The 15,783-nt window shown below is 48.0% G+C and overlaps 4 protein-coding genes across 7 annotated transcripts in view; 3 read left to right on the top strand and 1 right to left on the bottom strand.

The window, feature by feature from the left end:
• The first annotated feature begins 163 nt into the window (after positions 1–163).
• On the top strand, positions 164–2,626 carry LOC6607538 (zinc finger protein 480). Of its 2 annotated transcripts, XM_002032271.2 has the most exons (3): positions 165–1,323; positions 1,386–1,519; positions 1,580–2,626. In XM_002032271.2, exons 1-3 carry the CDS (start codon positions 240–242, stop codon positions 2,282–2,284), a joined length of 1,923 nt encoding a protein of 640 aa, XP_002032307.1. In that variant the 5' UTR covers positions 165–239; the 3' UTR covers positions 2,285–2,626. The 2 variants fall into 2 exon arrangements, with proteins under 2 accessions (XP_032576856.1, XP_002032307.1); XM_032720965.1 differs by lacking the exon at positions 1,580–2,626 and having other exon boundaries at positions 164–1,327; positions 1,386–1,520.
• Positions 2,542–8,152, bottom strand: LOC6607537 (arf-GAP with coiled-coil, ANK repeat and PH domain-containing protein 2). 2 transcript variants are annotated; one of them, XM_032720964.1, is made up of 10 exons: positions 7,736–8,152; positions 6,190–6,306; positions 6,019–6,112; positions 5,792–5,956; positions 5,580–5,723; positions 4,947–5,242; positions 4,635–4,772; positions 4,408–4,566; positions 3,193–4,347; positions 2,542–3,137 (listed from the first exon to the last, which is right to left on the bottom strand). In XM_032720964.1, exons 1-10 carry the CDS (start codon positions 7,786–7,788, stop codon positions 2,951–2,953), a joined length of 2,508 nt encoding a protein of 835 aa, XP_032576855.1. In that variant the 5' UTR covers positions 7,789–8,152; the 3' UTR covers positions 2,542–2,950. The 2 variants fall into 2 exon arrangements, with proteins under 2 accessions (XP_032576855.1, XP_002032306.1); XM_002032270.2 differs by having other exon boundaries at positions 4,635–4,751; positions 7,736–8,151.
• Positions 8,153–8,669: 517 nt separating this feature from the next.
• LOC6607536 lies at positions 8,670–12,569 on the top strand. Its single transcript, XM_002032269.2, has 8 exons — positions 8,670–9,092; positions 9,167–9,261; positions 9,328–9,510; positions 9,577–9,765; positions 9,819–11,239; positions 11,301–11,627; positions 11,688–11,792; positions 11,856–12,569. Exons 1-8 carry the CDS (start codon positions 9,053–9,055, stop codon positions 11,914–11,916), a joined length of 2,421 nt encoding a protein of 806 aa, XP_002032305.1. The 5' UTR covers positions 8,670–9,052; the 3' UTR covers positions 11,917–12,569.
• A 1,257-nt stretch (positions 12,570–13,826) lies between these two features.
• LOC6607530 (proteoglycan Cow) overlaps positions 13,827–15,783 on the top strand; it is a 43,256-nt gene continuing 41,299 nt past the window's right edge. The window contains exon 1 of one of the 2 annotated variants that reach the window (XM_032722978.1): positions 13,827–14,343. In XM_032722978.1, the coding sequence (XP_032578869.1) occupies positions 14,206–14,343 (138 nt within the window). In that variant the 5' untranslated portion in view covers positions 13,827–14,205. The remainder of the gene's footprint in view (positions 14,344–15,783) is intronic. The other variant, XM_032722979.1, reaches the window with a different exon arrangement.

Genomic DNA, 15,783 nt, shown 5'->3' with positions numbered 1-15,783 from the left:
TATCAATAAATACCTTTCAACCTTTCATTGATAAAACAAGAATTGCCGTATTATATGTTTTGTATTCGAATTAAAAGCGTTACAATTTATATTTCAAATTGCTTATTTACGAACAGTGTGACAGTATTGCTCTCGTTTCGAAAGGAGGTATTTTTTGCGAACCTGTCTGCGGTCACATTGCTTGCGATGCAGAGACGCCACCGAGTAAATACGTTGATTAACCAAAAGTAGAAGCCTTCATGGACGCACAGCCGTCGTATCCCGATTTGGCGACCCTGTGCCGCCTTTGCCTGAAGGAGCACCAGGATGCGTACGCGATCTTCGATGAGGACGACACCCAGCTCTCGATTCCCGTGCGCCTGATGGCCTGCGTCGCAGTGGACGCCAAGGCGACGGATACTCTGCCGAAGAGGATCTGCCAGGAGTGCCGCTACCAGCTGGAGAAGTCATTCCTCTTCCGGCAGCGCTGCCAGTGGGCGGAGAAGAAGCTTCGCAAGCATATCCGACTTCTGGGTCTCGGGAAGCGAAGCCGCGTCTTCTCCAAGGATCCGGACGATTATGACGAGGACGAGCTGGAGTTCGAGGACTCGATCACCTTCATCGAGGTGCAGGACAAAGTGCGCAAGCTGGAGGACGAAAAGTGGCGAGAAGATTTTAAGGAAGAACAGGCGGCGGAAATGCACAAACGGCTGGTCAAATCTCGTCTAGAACTTCGAGCGAAACTGACCACCGAACTGCGCAAGGAATTAGCGGAGGAGGTGCGCTGTGAGGTTCGCAAAGAGTTGGCCGAGGAGGTGCGCAGCCAGGTTAGGGATGACCTGCGAAACGAGGTGAGCGAGGACATAAGAAAGGAGCAGCTGGCCATGCTGTTGGGCGAATTAGAGGTGTATCTCACCGAGAAAAAGGCCGGTCGGTGGGAGTCTTTGGATGGGTCTGAGCCAGAGTCCAAGCCGCAAGTCAAGGAAGATGCCTCCCCTTCTAGGTCAAAAATTAAAGCTCTTCCAAAGCGACGCCCCAGCTTGGTCGTGGACAACCCAAAGGTGACAGAGGCCACGAAGGATGCAAAAGAAGAGGAATTCATATTGGGCTGCAATACCGACCCCGCAAATAATAGCGATGTAAACATAGATGGCCTTGAACTGGACGAGGAAGTGCCAGCGGAAAGCGGTGAAGACTTCAGGGATATCAACATGGTTGGATCAGGCGATGTAGTGCACACAGACAATGGAGAGATCTACATCATAAACTCTGCCAGCTCAGAGGATCAAAACCAGGACTCCACCCCCGAATTTGACCAGGACAACGGAATCACCTCCTATAACAGTAAGTGGGTATAATTGGCAAAAAAGTGAATAAATTCTTATTTCATTAAACTCTTTGCTTAGTCAAGGAAGACGGCGAAATTCAGTTCAGTGGCGAAAAGCCAGAGGAAATCGAAGATGTGGTCGTGTTTAACTTGGGCGAAGAAATATCTCAGGAGCAACAGGTCTTCAGCTTCCACGAAAATGTCATTATAGTGGTAACTAAACGTGTGATTTTAAATTGTACTCAAATTCAACTTGAATCTTATCATCTATAGGAAAAAGAACAGAACGATAGAGATGAGCAGACGCCCCTCAAACGAAAGAGGTCGAGTGAGTTGGTGTTCAAGCAGGAGTCCAGTTGTCCTCAACCGAAAACCGGGCGAATTACGGACACGGTAAAGTCGTTCCAGTGCCATTTGTGCCCGGTGGCCTTTCCCACGCAGAAACTTCTGACGCGCCACCACAACACCCACATTAAGGGACTGAAAAGTGGGAAGGGCGGCACGCTCAAGTGTCCCAGCTGCGCACTGCAACTGTCGTGCGCCAGCTCCCTCAAACGCCACATGATCATTCACACTGGCCTGAAACCCTTCAAGTGCAGCGAGTGCGAACTGTCCTTCTCCCAGCGCGAAGTGCTCAAACGTCACATGGACACCCACACGGGTGTAAAGCGCCATCAGTGCCCCCAATGCTCCAGCTGTTTCGCACAGAAGTCCAACCTGCAGCAGCACATTGGCCGCGTGCACATGGGCAACTCTCGGACGCACAAGTGTCATCTGTGTCATCGTAGCTTCAATCATGTTTCGGGCCTAAGCCGCCACCTGGTCACCCACGCTGGCGTCATGTTCTCCTGCAAACAGTGCGGCCGTCAGTTTAACGATCGCAGTGCAGTCCAGAGACATGTGACCACGATGCACAAGGTGAAGAACAAGCTCACAGACTACATATCCGAGACGAACGAGTTTCAAGCTGTGGCCTAGAATAGTCCCTGGACATGTTTGACCAATACACCGAAGGTTGGAACACAATGTTACACCTGAAGAGACCAACATTGTTTGATCTGAATATTTTACAACTTTATTCGCGAACTTAGAGTGCTCACAACAGTTGGCACCAAATATCATCAACATGATAGCGTTAAAACATTTAGAAACATGCAGCGTTAAACATTTTAGCAAACAAATACAAATCGGAACATTTGGAACAGCTCTGTAACAAGATACCATATAGCTAGACGTACATTTTACAATATCGTTTAATAAATACCACATAAGACGATGTACAATTTTATAGGCAAATATACGTATTTTTAATAAACTCAACTGCTCTACGAATACTTTAAACTTAAGCTAATCGCCAAAAACGGATTCAAAATGCGCCTAAGAGAAAACGAACGGTCGTGCCTGCCATTCGAATGCCAAATGCAATGAATAATATTTTCTTGTATAATCGGAAGCGCTTTTCAAATGAGATTACCAAGGGAAACAAGCCCGCAACGACATCCTTAGAGGTCGAAGCCGTTTAACATTCCTGGTTAATGCGTTATAAAGCCAATAACAATCCAATATCACGCTAGCCTAATAATCGGAACATAATATTCCATAATATCCAGTAAGGTCCTAACTCTTGCGTCCCTTCTGCCACTGCTAGTCGGAGTTTGTGAGCGAGCTGCGCTGCGATTCGAGTGTATTTGAGTCGTGCCGCTGGCGCAGAACTCGCGTCTGGCTGGCTGGTAACTTGGAAAAGTCCTTCATCACGTTCTTGTACGTCTCATCCTCGCCATTGTACTCGTCGTTGGGTCCAATCTCGTCATTTAGTTGTGTCAATCGAAGTCTGAAAGAAAGATGGTTATTTATCTGCTGGATTAAAGCTCTGCTTTACTACTCACAGCGTTACAATGTCGGCGTTTTCCTGGTCCACTGCAATGTCCAGAGCCTTCTTTCCGTCACTGGAGGATAGGTCGTATGCAGCTTTATGCTTCAACAGCAAATAAACCTGGGCGATGTGGCCCTTGGCCGTAGATATGTGCAGGGCGCTGTAGCCCATCTCGTCCACAGCATCGATGGCGGCTCCGTTTAGTAGCAAAAACTCGCAGGCCATCACGGAGCCGGAGATCACGGCCTGGTGCAGAAACGATCGTTGACGATCCTGGGGATTTTTCCACATCTTGTCGGCACCCAGTGCGAAGGCCATGCACATCACTGGTAGATTGTGCACCACCGAAGCCATGTACAGCAATTGGTTGGCGTCCAGCTGCGAGAAGGGCAGTTCCTCTGGCGACTCCGCATCCGATTCGCCATCGGTGCTTTCTTGATCGCTGCCTAGAATGCCGGGAGTCTCTAATCTGTCAAGAGCCAGGTCATCGCCGATCACTAGCAAATCGTCGCGCGAAATGCTCAGTGACATCGAGGGAATGTTGATGGATTCATCATCATCGTCATCTTCCAACTCGTCGCCGGTCTTGGCTGTGTTATAGATGCTCGGATCATCGCTCAACGTTTTTGGGATCGGGCGCTGCTTCTGCCTTCGTCGAAGTTTCTTCACCGCCCACTTTCGAGTGCCGCCCAGCGACAGAGTGGCTCGCTTAGCGATTCCACTGCCTCCACTCTCGCCGTCCTCTACCACGCCACCACTGTCTATGCTGAGGACTTCGGCTGTCTCGCTGGCCAGCAGCTCCTGTGGTTTGGGCATACCGCACACGAACCGCCGCTCCACGTACTTTGCCTTGATCCAAGCCTCGCGCACTCCAATCTCGCACTGCTCCGTGGGCTTTTTGAGCCCACAGTCATCGACGATGCGTGCCTCATAGATGCGGTTAACCACTTCGTTGCCGAGCTCCATCATTACCTTCACGTTCTCCGACTCCCAGGCATCCAGCGTCAGGGAGCGCACCTTGCTGTAGTGCACGCCCAGGCTCCTGTGCACACCGGAGCACTCGATGCACAGTGTGATGCCAAGGTTGATGGACGCCCAGCGTGGTTCGGGGCTCCTGCAATCGCAGCAGTATGCGTTGCCCGGTATTTTCAGGAACTCTTCCCAGTGGCTGATAAATGGAAATACTTCATTATTATAAAACTGGATAATACGGGTGATTCAAACATACATTCTACGCTTAGCGGGCAGCGAATTGTTGTGTGCGTTCGTCGATTGTGGTCGCGAGTGATGCGTGGAGTCATGCTGGATGGCAGCACCGATGCTGTGCTGTAGCGCGGAAATCCACAGGGAAAGCATGTCAGCGGAGTCAGCCTGCAGGATGTGAGATCTGAAAAAAAGGGGGAACAAATGAATTCTTTTGTCTGACAAATGACAAATCAAACATGAAATACTCACTTGGTCGGCGAGATGACCTCGAAGCAGAAACGGCGGTCACCCTCGTTCACCGGGCGCACGCTGCAGATGCGCAGATCCTCCTCCATTACCGAGAACGAGTCCTCGTTGCTGCGTTTTCTGCAATGCGAATCCAAATCACTTCAGCGTACGGCCACAACACATCACATTACACCACACAACAAAAACATCACAAAAATCAAAAGTTGCAAACGAAAAGAAGACGATTGATTAACTAAGCAAGCAGATGGGATGGCATACGTATGTATCTGGATGGACTACGTGAATAGCAGTTGTAAGGGAGCGTGCACCCACCTATATACGAGCTGGTTGTCGCTGAGGTAGAACCATCGTCGGCACCAGGTCTTGAAGCCCTTGGACTTCTTCTTGAATAGGTAGCCCTCGATCTTGTTGGATGTGCTGTTGGTGTTCGAGTCGCAGTAGCGATTCACGCTCATATGGCGATTCTGCATGGCCTTCTCGAGCTGCTGATAGTCACCGCGCAGAGTGTTCAAATCCTCGCTGATATTCTTGAAGAACTCGTCGAAGTCGTTGCACAGATCGAAGCCCTGGTGGTAATAGGTCACGCACGCTTGATAGTAATCCAACAGCTGCCGAAAAAAGAGCAGAGGAGACCAGCATGAAAACGTGCCAAATGCAAAGAATAGCGGCTATTGTTCTCCAGCCTTCTCCGACAGCGGCAATCCAGCTCCGCGCACTCCCGATAGACAACTGAGCGAATTGGCCAGCGCACCGACTGACTCAACATGCTGATAATTGGTTTTAGATATGAAACCCACCATACATGCTCATGTTGATATCACAACAGTGACGTCATAGCAATAACAAACCACTGAAAGTTATTTACTTAGTGGAAGTGAAGCACTTCATTCATGGCAGTCGAACGCCGATAAGCAATACTTTATTGGCACCTTGCCCTTTCCTTACCGTGGATAGTATTGATGGGACCTTGCGAGCCTGCGCTAGCGTTATATAGTTGACATAATCCAGAGCGGTGTGTTGGAAGCACGATTTGGAGGCAGAAAGGATATTGGCAGCCTCCTGCATTTCCTGCGGTCGGTTTTTGCTGGCCTGCAATGCAGAAATCAAGGATAAGGCTACAGGAATCATATCTCCTTTACTGTCCAAGTCCAGCTTACCTGAGCGTTTTTAATCAGCGCATTGTCATAGCCTTCGGAAACCTTGAGAAAATGTCCTTTGTAGTCTTTCACCTGGTTAATGTCGTCCTTCACGAACACACTGAGATTTTTAAGCACCGTGCGGCTAGCCTGATCCAAGAGGATGGTGTGGAACTTGTTCATCTCCTGGAAAACAAACAGGACACGAGGTTTATATTGCCCATACAGGATGTCACTGAAGCGCTTACCTGGAAGCAGTGAATCAGCTTGCCCAGCGCGTTGTGCGCGTTCTTGTTGTCGAGAAAGTGCTGCTGTAGATCCCACAGGGACATGGCAAAGGCGCTAAAAAGACGAAAATATGGAGAATCGATGCCAATGAATATGAATGAGCTAGGATAATGACGCAGTGTGTTGTTTACCTCTGGTTCTTGACATACTCCTTGCCCGAGTCCACGGCCACATTGCACAGCTTAATGATTTTCTCCAGGCGCTGCTCCAAGTGCTCGATGTCGCTCTCCTCCTTGGAAACAAATTGTCTGCGGGGCGAGAAGCAAAAAAACAAATCGAAAACGTTAGCACAATATCGTCGAGATGTAAACAAAAGATGGGCATCGGGTTGTGAGTGATCTGATGATTAAAATCGTCTTTGACTGGCTGAGCAGAGTAAACATAATCAGCCAGCTTAATCAAAGAAGTTATCGCGGGGCAGCGGATGATCCGACACTCTCACTCAGCCTCTGTTTATGTTGACACTTTTAATTTATGCGGACTTATTAAAGCGATGTTTGCTCTTCCAATTGAAGACGAGTCGCCACAAAGTGGAGGAGGAGGATACCCCATCTCCGGGGACAAGTTTTTGTATCACTCTGTTGCGTCTTCTTCGGGTTTTTCTCGTCTTTTTCCCCTGTGTCATCCATCGATTTGTCGGGCATTGCTTTTGTTTTAACTTTGTGTTTATTTTCTTGGACGTACTCGTTCCAGAGGCTAGCTACATGGTAATTTCAAATGGAGGTCTGTCTATTTCAGCAGTCTATTCATTCTGAGAGTGGCTTTGAAAAGTCTATTCTATGATAATATTGCTATCGTATACAGTTATCATTTTAAACAAATTGCATTCGGAAGCTTCATATATCTTCAAATATGTGTTCGTCATTCAAACGTTTGAGCCAAATGCGCAATGAGTTAAAGTTTTTGATAAAAATTATATCGTTTAATTATACTAAAAACTGGAAACTAGTTTAATCTAGTTTTAAAGCGTGCATACAATTTCTCTATTTCATTATTATTTCGATAATATCTGCCTAGTTCTGAAGCGATACAAATGCCCTACTTTACAGATCCTTATCCTTAGATTCCTTATTTGTTATATGCTTGGCAGAAAAGTTCACATATACAATATGATTCACATAATTTATTCTAGTGCACTTTTGTTTCGAACCGCCAAGGTCGTGTTGGCACTTCTACAGTTGATAAAAGAACCGAAGTGCAGGAGAACCCAAGATAGTCTTGATTTCCTGTTTTCTTTCAAGTGAAGCTGCTGCAGGTGCTAAAAAAAGTGGGAAAGATGTGATGGGACTGCTGGGCAAACAAGTTATCGCCGCGTTTGTGCACCGTTTTACGAGAGAAAGCTTTTGTCTTTGGACACGATTAGTGGAGAAGCTGCAATTTGGGTGAAATCTTATCAATCAGCGGCGGGCATTAAAGCGTTCGCGGACGGAGACGAGAGCATCGGCAATTTAATTGCGGAAATAAAGGGGCAGGCAGGCACATTCCACACTGCTGACGGGACAAAGTTTGTTCGATGGATGATTAAGCCGCGTTTTCATGTGGAGCAGGTGGGGCGGTGATGGGCTGTATCTGGTTTTGGATAGTAACTAGTCACGCTACATGAATCAATTCGAATCTCAGGCCAAAAGCGGCAGAGGATGGGCATTCAGTGGGGGCGGGGCTGCAGCTTATATCCACCTGAATCTGGGAGAATCCTTCAGGCACTCCTCGAACTCGATGGTGGCGCGCATTTTGGCCACCACGCACGCAGCAACTGGACTGCACTGCTGGCTATTTCGCTACGCTAATTGAGGCCCGTGAATCTTTGTTGGCCTGTTGCTGCTCTGCTTTGCTTTGCTTCGCTTTCCTGGCTGAAGTGGGGATTTCGATGCGCGATTTTCGAGGGCGGCTCTGGGAGAAGCTAATTGCGTTCAGCCGGAGATATGGGGATGAGTCGCATCCTTGGCAATCGACGGCCACACACGTTGAGCACTGGCCCTAATTAGCGAAACTCGCCAATTTACGCGATTCGGGGCCGAATTAACCAAATTTACACAGCGCGCAGAGACAACAAATTAAAACGTCTCACTTTCTACTCGAGCAGATCGGTGTGCCCGCACTCGCAGCGAAAACAAATCTAGCAGCTGCGAATGGTCACACACTTTGGCGGGCTTATTTGTTTGTGCTGATTTCGGAATATATTTCAAATTTATGTTGATAAATTTAATGTTCAGTGTTTTGTTTGTGCTGATTTTCGTTTGAAAACCACACTGGTTAGGAAGATTTCAATTCAAAAACATAATACAACGCACTTTGACATGGTCAGCACTGATTATCAGTGTTGGGAACTTTTGAAGCTAAGAAGTAGTTAAATAGAAACTTAAATTCACTAAAAGAAGATACACCATAAAATTGATTTGTTTTCCAAACATAATTAATGTAGTTGTATTAAAAGTACAAATGATGACATTTTTAAAAACCAAAACAACCAAATTTGTTTGAAGCTACCATTAGCCAAGCTATGTCTAGCTACAAAACAGATCAGCTGACAGCACCGCTGATGATTTCAGGGTGCCCGCCTTTCGCGACACGAATCCGCGGCCAGTGCTGCACAAGTGCCATTTTTCATTTCATTGTTCTGTTCTCTTTCTGCTGGTGCTGTTTTGGTTTAAGTGCAATTATCCACACAAGAACGCACCGAAACCCGATGCACCTGCCCCGTGCACCAAGTGTGGGTGTGCCCAGTGCCAGTTTCATTTATAAAACTATGAGTTTCGCACGGCTACCAGCGCAGCTGACCGACTGACCGATCAGAGTCTCACGCCCCCCGCCTCATGTGTTTACCCCTTGTCCAGTGTTCTATTTGCGTTTCGTGTCCGCTTTAAATCGCCTCATTTGCATACAACTCGACGGCTTTACGTCACAACTCTCTAAAATCGGAGAAGGAGAGGAGGAACAGTAAAACACGCCCATTCCCGGAGGAAACATTAGACCCCGACCTGTTTGGAATCCAGAATGTGGAAGTGCCACAAGTGCGGCAAACCCGTTTACTTCGGTAATGCACCCACACACGAGCGCACGGCGATCCGTAAATAACTTGTAAATTATATTTATTTATGCCCCACACAGCGGAACGTAAACAATCGATCGGCTACGATTGGCATCCGGAATGTTTGCGCTGCGAGGAATGCGGCAAACGCTTGAATCCCGGCCAGCATGCTGAGGTAGGAGGATCACCTGTTAGTCAGCCGATCATGTGATCAAGATAAACCCTTTTTTTTTCCTTTCAGCACAAAAGTGTGCCCTACTGCCATGTACCCTGCTATGGCGCCCTGTTTGGACCGCAGTTGTTTGGACACGGCACCCGGGTGGAATCGCACAAAAGTTACGGGGTGAAGGGAGCCCAGAAGCCAACCGGAGCTCAGGCCAATGGCCCGCCACTCCCACGTGATCACCTGGAGTCCAAGCTTAAGGTGCAGCACGCAATACGCAGACATATCCATATCTCATGACTCACCAAATTCCCTTTTAATGGGCAGGTCTACAACCAATTCTACGACAACAAAAGCCTGGAGATACGTAGCCGCGAGGTCAACAACCGGTTGGTGCTGGAAGGCGCGCTTCGAGTTTACTGGGGAGTGCAGGGAGTGATTCATCTCAAGGAGGACGATGATCAGCGCATCTTAGTGCGCAAGAGGAACTCTTGCCGTGTGTCCAAGGCTGCCAATGTAAGCTGAATCTATAACATAACACGACGTAATTCATGCAATTGTACCCACAGGAAAGTAGTTCGGATAAGGAAAACGAAGCTAGCGAATCGGTGGCTCCGCCCACCACCACCACAGCTGAGGTCGATCAACTATCCACGGATGTTTCCCTTTCCGAGAGCATGACCTTCGACTCCTGTAGCCTGAACGAGATCTCCGAGCTGCCCACAACCCCAGAAGATGCCTCGGCCAACACCACAGCCAACGGCAAAGAGCAGACCAATGGTAATGTTTGCAACGACGACGAGGATACGACCACGACGGACTCATCCGGCACCCTGGTGGAGGCTCCTACGGCCAGCACAAGTTGTGTGTCCAGCACACTGCCTTCGAAGTTGGACCGCCTGGAGAAACTGGATTGGGACGACATAGACGATCTGCTGCAGGTAGAGAGACGTCACAACGACAAGGATCGCATTTATGAAACCATGCCTGTCAAACTGCCATCGTCGCAATCCTCCAGCGATAGTTCGCCTAGTAAAACATCCACGGAGACAACTACGACCACTGAATCAAGTTCGACTCAATCGGCATCAACAAACACCAGCAGCACGGATGATTTTATGACCGCCACGGGCTCGTTGACCGCCAACACCAATACGCAGAACACCACAACGGTGTCTACTACTGAGACCTCCCTGGATAATTTCGAGACTTGCGATGACGCTACTCTGAAGCCCATTGATTTCGAGGACTTTAAGCGTAGTGTCCACCAGGACTATGTAAATGGGGCCAACTCCTTTACGGAGCCCAATGAGGGCACCCTTAAGCGTAATCAACCCATTGATCCCTCTCGCATTCACGACTCCCTTAAGCTCTACGGCGAGAATTCAGCTATGAGCAAAAGCTTTAATTGTGAGCATGCGTTGCGCTCAATAGATCCCACTTTAATCAACGACACCATGAATCTGCGCAGTAGTGTGGGCTCTCCCCACTCCGCACAGCGTCAGTACGCCTTACAAAAGAGTGGATCGGCCACAGTGACCAGCAGGGATCAAAAGAAGCCATATCAGCAGGGGCGGCAGTTGTTCGAAAAGGGCATCAACCGCTCCAAATCGGGACCCAGCTGTTTTGTGTACTCCGACAGCGATGACGACGACGAGGCGACGCTGCGTCCCCAACGTTTGGCCACCATTAGACGCAGCGACATACCACCGCGGTACATACAAATCCAGATGGACTGTTATCCCAAAGAAAATGTGGCTGCTGCCAGCGAAGGTGAGTCAAGTCGCGCCGATGCTCCATCCATAACCAGTGGAGCAGCGGCCGGCGATGAGCTTACGCAAACCGAGGATTTGTATACTGCAAGCGAGGGCGTTGATGGTCCAGACATAGATGGATCGGCTGGGTTGCATGTGACGGAAGATGGAGTCGTGCTGAGAAGGCCCCCACGCACTGGAGCTTCTGCCATCAAGCGACGCAGTGGCAATCGTCGGTGAGTTACTGAAACTTTTAATGAAGAAATTGGGTTGTAATTCCAACTTCTTTATCAATAGTTCTCGTACCAAGCTGAAACGTCGGTGCTCTATCAATGGTCACTACTACAATCGGGAGACGTCGTTTTTCACGCCGCCCTACGGTTCTCAAATGTCAGTGTGGGTCTCCTCGATGGTGACCACCACTGAGGTCATCAACTTGGTGCTGGAGAAATACAAGGTGGACAGTTCGCCGGGCAACTTTTCACTCTTCATTGTTCGGGACAATGGTGAACAGAAGCGTCTCAAGGACGACGAATATCCTTTGATAACGCGCGTCACTTTGGGACCTCATGAGGATGTGGCTCGTATATTTTTAGTGGATTCTCGCAAAACTGATGAAATCAGGCAAGTTATTACACTCCTTCTTCATTGAAGTTTGCTTACGTTTCTTTTGTTTCGCTGCAGTAATGAAGTTGCTCAATTTTTGAATTTATCTTTGCCCGAGTGCCGTGCTATTCTGGAGCGCTACGATCAGGAAGTGGCCCGCGAAGTGGCCAAAATAAAGGAAAGGTGTGTTCTAAAATATAATTTAGCATTTCAAGATTATGCATTAAATGAACTACTTTTCTGCAGATATGCCGAATTGCGTCGTCGTATTGTCAGTCGCATGGAATCTCTCAAAGTGCATTTGTAAAACGTAAACGAAATCTCTGGCATAAGAGCAATTTTTTATTAGCCATAACATGAATGCGGCCAAAAAGAAGTGTCGGCAGCAGCACAGCTAATAGTATTCACGTTTTTATACGAGATATATATTTTTATGTAGAATCTAGAGAAAATTACGAACTAGCAAACATTAGGCGCCCAGTGAACAAAAAAAGCAGCTGCTGCTCGTCGCAAAATACATATATACATTACGTTTAGGGTTCGATTCTTCCCAGCCGAAACTAACAATCAATTCCAGGCATTTCCATTCGTTTAGAAAGCGTTTAAGACTTGTAACTAACCAAAAAATAATTATTAATCCACCACATTACCATACAGTTTTTGTTTTATGTTAATAATCAAAGCATGTGCTTTATGCAGTCACGTTAAAAGCGGTGTCATGTATCTATTGTACAATGTTTAGCTTGGTTTAGCGTGGCATGGAGCACAGGTCCTGCTAGTAGCGTGTAGTCGAAAGCCATTTTATCGAGTCATTGAACAAATGTGTGAAAATCAATTTGATTAGCAATCGCAATGCCTGCGAAACAACAATAACTTTGCACATACTACATATTGCATAACATGGACTTGTTGATTGAAAATCATTTGGAAATCCAATAAAATGAAAATTTTACAACAGAATCGCCGCCTCTTTCGGTGACCAGCCAAGCGGAGTTTAAGGCCCCATGGTCGCCAACAAATTTCGGCAAGTAACGCGTCCCTAGTGCAAAAGGGCGGACCTGAAGGCGGCAGCAGTAGCAGCAAGTGTGAGCCGAATATTCAAAAAAGGCAGCAACCGGCGCCAGCCGTCCGTGCCCAAATGGGGATCAAGTGGAGGTGGACCTCCAGCCCCCCCCGCACATACACACACTAGGGTGGTGGGCCAACCGATGCCCTGTCCTGGCCAAAGCAGCCATCAAAGCACAAGTCAATGATGCCATTATAATAGAGAAACGACGGAGGAGCAGCGCGGAAATGGTGACGGCGACGAGGACGAAAGTAGGCAAGCACAGGCTCACTCACATAATAAATGCACACCCCACAGCGGCACAGAGTGAGTGTGTGTGTGTGTGCGTGGCTATTAATTTGAAACTGACAGAGCCTACGGGTCCCCATTCCGGCTACAACGTGGCTGGGACTCCGCAAAAACTACAGGGCCGCGCCAGCGTTGGCCAGCCTTTGAGACGCTCCGATGCTGATGCTGACGCGTTAAATGGTTTTGGGGTTTCCCGGCCAACAGCATCCGCGCTGGCCTGGTCCAAGTGTGCCAAGCGCCAATACATAAAAATCAACAGCCAGCGACACTCGGCAAAAAAGGAAGGACTCAAGTCCGTTTGGGGTGCGAAGTCGCATTGGGCGCCAGTGGCAGGTTCACGACCCGCTGCCTTGGCTCCAGCAATTATCGCCTAAGAGCATTGCGAATCCGCATTCCAGAGCACTGGCCATGTTGGCGGCCCTAAGAGAGTCCACAAAAATCGATTTTAAGGCATTTCTAGTCGCTGTCCGCCTTGTTGGTGGTGGCATTCTGGAAGGGCCTGGCAGTTGTTGCGCCAACGGCAAGGGGATGGTGGCCAAGTGAGAGCGAGCACACATTGCGCATACGCAGTGGGTTACACTGGAAGAAACGACCAGTATGGTATTTACTTACAGGTGACTTTAAGGTGTTTAAAATGTTAAAAAGTAATAGTTAGTTCAATATGTGATATAACTTTGATTCTAAACTATTTTGAAACTTAATGAAATGATTTACTTTCGCTAAATGCAATGTGACAACCCTGTTCGTGTCCAGTCATTCCAGTGACTCTCTTAGCGCATCCTTCCGCGCTCTTAGCCCTCGGGAGCTGGTGTCGCAAAATTCCAATGGTGGATGTCACTTAGCAGCTCGTCTCGTAGGCGCTCAGTTTACGTGTCGGCCGCGTCGCCTTCAGTTCCCCAGTGTTTCGTGACCAGGCTGCACTTCATCCGCGGAGGCGCCTGCGATTGCAAGAGCAAGCACAGAAACAGATTCTAAAACAGAAACAGAAACAGAAACTGGATCCCAGAGCCAACTCATTGTCATTCATAGCTTAGCATAGTTGCTGCGTGAGATTGTGTGTGCGTGGATAGCGGCAGTGAGTGTGCGTGAGTGCGTAAAACCGGAGGCGTCTGTAGTTTTCCACAGGACATCGCACCAGCGATTTGGACTAGCGAGAGCGGGCGCATCGCTTGAAGCACTTCCTCCATAGCCACCGCTGACATCTCCTGTTCCTGTTCCCGTTCCCGTTCCCGGACGTCGACCATGAAGCACTCGCCGCTGATTGCCAGCGCTTGTCTGGCGCTGGTGTTGATGTCATCCAGCCTGATTGGCAGCACCGAGGCCAGAAACAAGAAGAAGTACGTCGGCGAGACGGGCGGCGATTTCGAGTTTATCGATGAGGTAAGTTCCAAATGGCTTTACGGCTATCCAGCCCCCCATTGATTCACTGTCTCCGCTTCGCAACGTCTCGGATTCCCCGTCTGAGTCTCGGATTCGTCTCCGCCTCCCAGTTTGCCACTCTTCCTGTCTGTCTCCTACTTAATACGCCTTAAGCTGACTGCTGACATTTGCCAAAGCTCCGAGGCGCAAGTGTGCGGAATGCACCGAGAAAAACTCATCGATTCCATCTTGATGTCCACTGATATTAGGCGATTTAATACCTCTTGAAGAGTATCTATAACCCTAAACGTGAAAATCTAAGTCTTGAAACTACAGGAAACCCATGTGAATAAACACGCTTAAATACAAATTGGTTAATTGTTTACAATTAAATCTGATCGCCTTAAATGGATGAAATCATAGATATTATGAGCAGAAAAAAAGCCCATTTTTTTCAATGTGTTCGAGGACATATATAACGCAATTGCGCTTTTATTTGCCCAACTTTTTGTCGCAGGTCGTCGTTGCTGAGGTTTCACACCAACAACTTCCGGTCGTGTTGTTTGTTTTTTACCGCTCTACGTTTTCTCTGGCCCGAAAAAGAGAATGCGACGTGCCAATTACTCACGCAAATCCGATTTGCAGTAGCCATATAGAGTAGAGCGGGCCCTGGGCTTCCGTCTCCGAGGAGCTGACCCGGCTGAGCCGGGCTATCGGTGACTCGCTTCTTGTTCGGGTCTTTAGCACGCACCTGTCCCGGATATCGGAGCCGATATCCAAAAGCAGGCCCACTGCAAGATACCATGTGTACGACGATTGGCAGGCAACATGGGAAAATCAATAGCTTTTGGCATTTCTGTTGTCGTTTGGTTGCGCGTAAACTATGAAGTAAGCGCTAAGCTGCTTTCAGTCGCTCTGCCCACACGCACCACAACACCCACCCACCCAGCCAAAAGCCACCCAAATACCACCCAATCCCGCCCAGAAACCACCCCAACCGCCCGCTCATCGATGACTGTTAGTCACAGACGCAACGTCGTCGCTTTGTTTTCTCGCCCATTTGCCTGTATTATTTGCTTTGCTTTCTCTCCAGCTTTTCTTCGCTTTGGACTAGTTTCTTTGCCATACACTTCAAGTGGGTATTTGTAACTTTTTTAAGAGCTTGCTAAATTTGTTAGAAATTCTACTCTATAAGCTGATGTTTGATCACTGATATCTGTGAAGTTGAAATTGCTTTCTCAAGGTGTCTTAAAGTATGCAATAACATTTTTCCCAACAAAATACGATCTCCACTTCACTGCATACTTTTAGGCAGCTTAATAAGTGTATTCTTTATCTGAAGGAAATTGAATATACTCACTTATCTTGGCACAAATTTCAGCTACCAAGAGTAGGGTGTTTAATTTTCGGTAGAATTCCTAGAATCTGCCTTCCCCTTTTTTTTTCCTTTATTTTTCCTCT

The sequence above is a fragment of the Drosophila sechellia genome, chromosome 3R, assembly GCF_004382195.2.
Source record: "Drosophila sechellia strain sech25 chromosome 3R, ASM438219v1, whole genome shotgun sequence".
Lineage (NCBI taxonomy): Eukaryota > Metazoa > Arthropoda > Insecta > Diptera > Drosophilidae > Drosophila > Drosophila sechellia.
Note: the sequence above shows the minus strand (reverse complement) of the source record. Positions and strands in the feature narration are given on the sequence as shown.